The 8,721-nt window shown below is 36.4% G+C and overlaps 1 protein-coding gene and 1 pseudogene across 1 annotated transcript; both read left to right on the plus strand.

Moving 5' to 3' along the window:
* The first annotated feature begins 2,402 nt into the window (after positions 1 to 2,402).
* OR4K1B (olfactory receptor family 4 subfamily K member 1B) lies at positions 2,403 to 3,338 on the plus strand. Its single transcript, NM_001389087.1, has one exon. It carries the CDS (start codon positions 2,403 to 2,405, stop codon positions 3,336 to 3,338), a length of 936 nt encoding a protein of 311 aa, NP_001376016.1.
* A 3,033-nt stretch (positions 3,339 to 6,371) lies between these two features.
* LOC100686945 lies at positions 6,372 to 8,311 on the plus strand (annotated as a pseudogene).
* The last annotated feature ends 410 nt before the right edge of the window (positions 8,312 to 8,721 follow it).

An 8,721-nucleotide genomic window follows, 5' to 3' on the forward strand; every position in this document is an offset into this window, starting at 1 on the left:
TGGAGTTCTATCAAGATATTTTAGATGGGTACTGATGTAACATCAACTTCTATATATCAGACTTGGTCTTACATTAGAATGAAGAAATTCTCTTATAGTATATTTTATGATCTGAAAATATTTGTATCTCTGGAATTTTCTGGTGATAAAAACATGAATGTCTCATCAATGGAAAAGCTTCTGGGTGTTCTGTGCATAGATAGCCCAAGAAATGTTGAGTGACTTGTGTAAACTTTAGATATTTCCATAATATAACTGCCTCTGCATTTAGAATTTTAGAGATGAAAACAGCCTTAAAGAAATAATCTACTTCTATTTTCTAAGGTCAGTCACATAACTACTAAGTGGCATATATTAGGTATCTTTTCTAATGTGTACCTATCTTAATTAATAAAAAGAAAATGAGATATAATGTTGAACCTGGTCTACTTAGATTTAGAAATCATGGGAAATCAGTGTGGAAAGGATTTTCTAATTGTTTTATATATTTTGAAAAATGAAGACTAACAAACTATCATTCATTAGGTATTAGAAGGATGGAATTTGTAGAAACTTTTATTTTCAGAGTATCTTTTTTTCCAAAAATAAGGATCTTTAAAAATTCTATTAGTACCATTAATTTTATCTAACATGTTTTAATCATTATGCTTTCTCTTTCCCTTCTTCCTCCTCCTCCTTTTTGTCCCTCTTACTCTTTAATGTCATCTTACTAAGTTACCATAGTAGTTGGTATCCTTTACACAATGAATTGAACACTGAAAGAAATCCCTCATGTCAACCTCTTAGATTTGAGATTTTAATCTTATCTTTTTAAAAATGAATAACTGTAGGTTCTTTAGGATTTTAGATCTTAGAAATAGGAATCTTTTTCCTTTCAATGTTTATTTGCCTCCTTCTCTCCCCTTTGCATTATAAATATGTGATCAGAAATGCTAGCATTGGCTCAACTCTTTCAAATAGAGATAAGAATCCTATACGAGAAACTCATATGGAAGTCAGTCCATGTCTTATTGATCTGTTTATATTCTTCAGTCATTTACATTTTGGCCTTCTTCTTAAAACTACATATCATAATTCAAATGCAAAGATGGAAATTATTGAAAGGGTAAGACTTAGTGCTTCGACAACCATAATGAAAGCTTATAACAGTTTAAATATTTTTAATTGATTTATGTTTACCTGTACAATTTTGCTTTTAAAGCTTTAAATATTTATATTAGTTATATATGTCATGGACAAACACAGAATACAAAACTTGAATCAGTATAATGATAAATAAATACCTACTGTGTATTGTTAGGTACATAGGACTAAAGTCAAAAATGATTCCTGAACCCCCAGATGTTATATAGAATTTTCTTCTGGGATCAAGTGGCCACATGGTGTTCAATGACAAAAAAAAAAAAAAAAATTCAAGGGGCAATTTAAACACTAAACTTTACTCTTCTGAAAATCTATTATGCATGCAGAAGGCATCATGTATAGTTATATGGATTATTTCCAAAAGGATGAGTTATGAAAGGTGACACAGATTTTGATAAATCCAGGTGTGTCCGTTGTGTTTAGGAAGAGACAAAAGGCAGAGTCAGAAAACACTGAAAAAACACACTGGTGGTTCATTCGAAATTGATCTTTATGTGACAGAAGGTGGACTCTGATAAACTAGTGTTAAATAGATGAAAAAAACACTCTTGATTTTTAAAGAAACTTTCAAAGTATCAACATTGCCTCTTATTTTCATAATGTGGCAAACTGCTTCCACTAAGCTTCTTAAAACATTGTCAAGCACTTTATGATTTTCAATTTCAAGAATATTGCTGCAGTCCACTTAGCCATCCTTTCAAGGTGTTAATTGCAACTGTGTTTTGCTCCTGATCTATCATTTCCATCTTTGATTTGATTGGTCCTTAGCATACCTTTCTCCAGCAAGGCTATTCAATTCATGGCATCATGAAAATGACTTTCATACTTTTACCTTTGTATTTTTCTTCCTGATATTCCCTTTGCTTGAAATAGGCTTTTCCTTCAGTTTTGGCTGGCAAATTCCAGACTTTTAAGTTTGGACACCTTACTTCACCATTTAGAAGTAATTTCTTTCATCTTACTAATATTGTAATATTAATGTATCGCTTACATTTGTTTGTTTTGCATTTAATTTTTTATTTTCTAATACATGTATCTTATTTACTGAATTATGATAGTATCCATAGCATCCCCCAATTCCCATACTTCTACTTTCCACAGCAGTCCAGATGTTAGTCAATTGATTATACAATTTCATTAAATTAAATTGACCTTTAGTTGAAATCTTATCATATTTATTTTGCATATATACTAGATATAGTACCACCATTGTGATCTTTCCTGATTTTCTTTTACTTAGGTAACAGGAGACTGGCTCCATGGCTCATACAAATGAATCAGTGGTGTCTGAGTTTGTGCTTCTGGGACTTTCTAATTCTTGGGAACTTCAGCTTTTCTTTTTTGCCATCTTCTCTTTAGTGTATGTGACATCAGTGCTGGGCAACATTATGATCATTGTTATAATTTCCTCTGATTCCCATTTGAACTCTCCTATGTATTTTCTGCTCGGTAACCTTTCTTTCATTGATATCTGCCAATCTAATTTTGCCACCCCCAAGATGCTTATGGACTTCTTTGTTGAACACAAGACTATCTCTTTTGAGGGCTGTATGGCCCAGATATTCCTTCTTCATAGTTTTGTTGGGAGTGAGATGCTGCTGCTTGTTGCTATGGCATATGATAGATTTATAGCCATCTGTAAGCCCCTACACTATAGCACAATTATGAATCGGAGCCTATGTATAATTTTTGTGTTTATTTCTTGGGCTGTGGGTATTCTTCATTCTATAAGTCACTTGGCTTTTACAGTGGATCTGCCATTCTGTGGCCCCAATGAGGTAAATAGCTTCTTTTGTGACCTTCCCCTGGTGATAGAGCTGGCTTGTATGGATACTTATGAAATGGAAATTATGACCCTAACTAACAGTAGCCTGATATCATTGGGCTGTTTTCTAGCTTTAGTTATTTCCTACACCATAATTTTGATTACTGTTCGTCACCGGTCCTCTAGTGGGTCATCCAAGGCACTTTCTACATTAACTGCTCACATCACAGTAGTGATTCTTTTCTTTGGGCCCTGCATTTACTTCTATATATGGCCTTTTAGCAGACTTTCTGTGGATAAGTTCCTTTCTGTATTCTACACTGTCTGTACACCCTTGTTGAATCCCATCATCTACTCTCTAAGGAATGAGGATGTTAAATCAGCCATGCGAAGGCTGAGAAACCATCATGTGAACTCCTGGAAAAACTAGGGATCATCATGAATGAATATAATATTGAATGAGAATGAAGAGTCTCTACTGGATCACAACATCAAGCCAATTATTTTTGCTAGTGATATGGGTTATTGAGTTATGGAATTGGATTTTTGTCCTAAGTGCAAGGGAATTGTATAAAATCAGTCATGATTTAGGTATAATTTTAACCCATTTTTCATTGCTTATAATTCTAAGTATAAATGCTCTTGAAAATATTTAATAATACTTTTAAATATTTTATAATTTCAAGATTCTAATCTACATAAAATGCTACACATGACACTAAATTTGTGATTCTTTTCAAGTGAACACATGGCATTTCTATACCTTGCAATCAAAATGTATAAGCAAATTGAGTTTCTGATACCTTCAACTTATTAATAACATTTTCCCCATATATTGACATAGTAAAAAGAAATATGTCTTACAACATAGATTTCACCTCATTAATGTACATTTGTTAGCTTATCTTTTCTTTCTGTATCGAATATTTTAGTAATTTATAATTTGGTTGGATATACAGTCAATGCCTGAACAACATGGATTTGAACTGTATGGGTTCACTTAAGTGGATTTTTTATATAAATACAGTATAATACTGTAAATTTATTTTTATCTTCCTTATTATTTTCTTTATCTTGAGCTTACTTTATTATAAGAATACAGTATATAATATATATAACATATAAAATATGTGCTAATTGACTGTTATGTTACTAGTAAGGCTTCCAGCAATAGTAAGCTATTAGTAGTTAAATTGGGGGGAGTCAAAAGTTATACCTGGATTTTCAACTGTGTGGTGGTTGATGTCTCTAAGACCTGCATTGTTCAAGGGTCAATTGTATTTGGTTACTTATAATCTTCCCTATATACTATTTTTGTCTTCCTTTAGATCATTTTATATGCACTTATACTCATTATAAAGCTTTTTCTACATATTTACTGCTATCAACAGTGTATGCAGACTTTCCTTGAAGTATGATGGTTCTACTTCCTTCCATTGTAAGTTGAAATATCATAAGGTGAAAATGCATTTAATACATCTAAGCTACTGGACATAAAAGCTTAGTCTAAACTACCTTAAATGTGCTTAGAACACTTACATTAGCCTACAATTGGGAAAAATCATCTACCACAAAGCCTTTTATAATAAAGTATTCACATCTCACGTAATTTATTGAGTACTATACTGAAAATAAATAACAGACTGCCTGTATGGATACAAAATGGTGGTGAACATATTGGATGTTTATCCTCATGATCATGTGGCTGACTGGGAACTGTGGGTGCCCAGCATCATGCAAGAATATTGTACCACATATCATTAGCCCAGGCATGATCAAAATTCAAAGTACAGTTTCTACTGAATCCTTATCATTTTCACCCTATCATAAAATAAAAAAATTGTAAGTCAAACCATCATAAGTTGCAGAATGTCTGTATATTTATTATCTAAGTTTACTTATTTTTAAGTAGAAATAATTTGTTACAATGATTTCTTTGTTATTCACAGAAAAAGTTTAAAAGTTCCATGTGTATCTAAAATATATCAATGCAAAAAATGACAAAAATTATTTGATGACAAAATCTGAAATCTATCCTGTCATATTTCTTGAAAAACAGAAGAAAAGTAAAATTTGTGTACACCTAATAATAAAGATGAAAAAATCTATTACTAGTATTTCATTTAACAGCCAAATTTTCCTTATATATTTCTTCCTGTGATTTACATCATGAAAAAGGCCTTGTAACAGGAAGACTAAATGTATTTTAATAATGAAGAAAAGAATTGCTTAACAGAAAACAGAAGGCTTATAACTATCATCATTCTGGATTCAGTATTTCAATTATAAGACATAAATTAGTGGCTATACACATAGAAATGAACTCTTCATACTAAATCCTAGTGCAAACTGGAGTTTCATATATGAACACATAGTCTTTTTGAACCATGACAATGCTTATCAGCTAATTTCAAGAAATTTAGAGTTTTCGGTTCATTTATACAATATCAAACGTGATAATGATCTATTAAAGTTGACTACTTTTTATATATTTTTATGCAGTGTCAAAAACTTAAAAATTCACAGTAAACATTAATGCAGTCATGACATTGTTGATAGAATTTTTTTCCTTTTAACTGACTTGCTGGTGAAAATGGAGAAGTACTGATAACACTCTTGAAAAATCAAGTCATTTTGCCATTCTGATCCTCAGTATTGTCAACTATGAGAACACTAGTTGAGTATTCTAGTTGAGGAAGAGGGAAGGACATGGGGGAAATGGAGGGGATGGGGAATGAGAACAGCACTGGAAGGAGGAGGGAAATGAGAATTTATGAGTGGCTATTTGACTTGTTCAATTCTTTGTACTGCCAAGGATACATTCTTCCACTTTAAAATTCTTCACCATTGGATCTACTTGGGTTTTCAGTTATCAGACATAAGCTATCACATTAAGTTGGACCAAAAAAATCCTAAAGTCATAAAGTTAAAAAAAAAGGACTGATATCTGACATGATTTTCCATAGTGGGTTTGTTTCGTTGTTATTTTTTTTTCGTTGTTATTTTAAAAGCATATTACAATATTAAAAATGAAACTATGTGAAAAGCAGTATTATTTGTACCAGTTATATCTCTATTTTGTAAAGAATAAAGTGTATTGGTAAGTGCCCAACAAGGCAGTAGAAAAATTAGCAAAGTATATGAATAGGGAATTCATTATTAATATAATGAAAGTGAAACTTGAACATATTAATAAATAGTAAAACTATCATATAAAAAATACAAGTGTAAGTATAACAAAATTCTTTCATTTACCTATATGACTGGCAAAGATTCAGAAGTCTGATAGTATATCAGGTTGACAAAATTGATAAAACATGAAAACTAAACCTCCCCCTACCAAAAAAGGAAATCTCAAATATTGTTATTAAATCTCTAAATTGGTAAAATACATAAAGGAAAATCTTCAATAGCTATTAAAATTTAAAACTTTGACTTTGGGAATGAGAAGAAAGAAGAGAAAATGGCATCCACGGATTACAATATCTATAGCCAAGCTGCAGCTCAGCAGAGCTACAGTGCATACACCACCAACTAACTCAAGGATATGCACAGACCACCCAGGCATATGGGCAGCAAAGTTATGGAACCTATGGACAGCTCACTGATGTCAGCTATACCCAGGCTCAGACCACTACGACCTATGGGCAGACCATCTATACAACTTCTTATGGACAGCCTCCTGCTGGTTATACTACTCCAGCTGCCCCCCAGGCATATAGTTAGCCTGTCCAGGAGTACGGCACTGGTGCTTATGATACCACCACTGCTACTGTCACTACCACCCAGGCCTCCTATGCAGCTCAGTCTGCATATGGCACTCAGCCTGCATACCCAGCCTATGGGCAGCAGCCACCGCACCTGCAACCTGCTGAGACTAGTCAACCTCAGTCTAGCACAGGGGGTTATAACCAGCCCATCCTAGGATATGGACAGAATAACTACAGTTATCCCCAGGTACCTGGGAGCTACCCCATGCAGCCAGTCACAGCACAACCATCTTATCCTCCTACCAGATACTCCTCTACACAGCCGACTAATTATGATCAGAGCAATTACTCTCAGGAGAACACCTGTGAGCAGCCGAACAGCTATGGACAGCAGAGTAGCTATGGTCAACAAAGCAGCTATAGGCAGCAGCCGCCCACTAATTATCCCCGCCAAACTGGATCCTACAGCCAGGCTCCAAGTCAATATAGCCAACAGAGCAGCCGCTACAGGCAGCAGAGTTCATTCTGACAGGACCACCCCAGTAGCATGGGTGTTTATGGGCAAGAGTCTGGAGGATTTTCCGGACCAGGAGAGAACTGGAGCATGAGTGGCCCTGATGACTAGGGCAGGGGAAGAGGGGGATTTGATCGTGGAGGCATGAGCAGAGGTGGTTGGGGAGGAGGACGCGGTGGAATGGGCAGCGCCAGAGAGTGAAGTGGCTTCAATAAGCCTGGTGGACCCATGGATGAAGGACCAGATCTTGATCTAGGCCCACCTGCAGATCCAGATGAAGACTCTGACAGCAATGCAATTTATGTGTAAGGCTTAAATGACAATGTGACTCTAGATGATCTGGCTGACTTCTTTAACCAGTGCAGAGTTGTTAAGATGAACAAGAGAACCGGACAACCCATGATCCATATCTACTTGGACAAGGAAATAGGAAAGCCCAAAGGTGATGCTACAGTGTCCTATGAAGACCCACCAACTGCCAAGGCTGCTACGGAGAGGTTTGATGGGAAAGATTTTTAAGGAAGCAAACTTAAGGTTTCTCTAGCTTGGAAGAAGCCTCTGATGAACAGCATGTGGGATGGTATGCCTCCCCTTGAGGGCAGAGGGATGCCACTGCGACTCTGTGGAGGTCCAGGGGCCTCAGGAGGTCCTGGGGGCCCCATGGGTCTCATGGGAGGCCGTGGAGGAGATAGAGGTGGCTTTCCCCCAAGAGGACCCTAGGGTTCCTGAGGGAACTCATCCGGAGGAGGAAACATCTAGCACGAGCTGGGGACTGGCAGTGACCAATCCGGGGTGTGGAAACCAGAACTTCGCCTGGATAACAGAATGTAACCAGTGTAAGGCCCCGAAGCCTGAAGGCTTCCTTCCACCACCCTTCCCACCCCTGGGGGATGACCGTGGAAGAGGTGGCCCTGGTGGCATGCAGGGAGGAAGAGGTGGCCTCATGAACTGCAATGGTCCTGATGGGATGTTCAGAGGTGGCCACGGCAGAGACAGAGGGGGCTTCCGTGGTGGCCAGGGCATGGACTGAGGTGGCATTGGTGGAGAAAGACAAGGCGGTCCTGGTGGGCCCCCTGGACCTTTGATGGAACAGATGGGAGGAAGAAGAGGCAGGCATGGAGGACCTGGAAAAATGGATAAGGCAAGCACCTTCAGGAGTCCAGAGACTGGCCCTACTAGATGCAGAGAACCTGAGAGCTGCATTGACTAACAAATTTATTTTTTAACCGGAAAATGTTTTAAATTTATAATTCCATATTTATAATGTTGGCCACAGCATGTTGTCTGTACTTTAGTATTTTTCACCATTTGTGAAGAAATATTGAAACAAGTTAAGTGGTAATGTGCTGTTTTTTTTTTCCTTCTTTTAAAGATGGCTGTTTAACAGAAGACTAAACAATGGGAACCCCTTGTGAGCATACTCACTATCAATGTGGAGAACCAAGAGGGCCTCTAGAGGTAACAATGTTCATGGTTCTGATTTTTTTTTAAATTCAAAATGTTTATAAACAGTCAAAAAAATAAATAAAAGATAAAACTTTAGGGAATGGGACAAGATGGCAGAAGAGTAGGGTCCCCAAGTCACCTGT

This window comes from Canis lupus, chromosome 30, assembly GCF_011100685.1.
Source record: "Canis lupus familiaris isolate Mischka breed German Shepherd chromosome 30, alternate assembly UU_Cfam_GSD_1.0, whole genome shotgun sequence".
Lineage (NCBI taxonomy): Eukaryota > Metazoa > Chordata > Mammalia > Carnivora > Canidae > Canis > Canis lupus.

What these genes read in the sequence shown, in the direction of transcription:
- OR4K1B (NM_001389087.1), top strand. Translation starts at nt 2,403, where the DNA reads ATGGCTCATACAAATGAATCAGTGGTGTCTGAGTTTGTGCTTCTGGGA.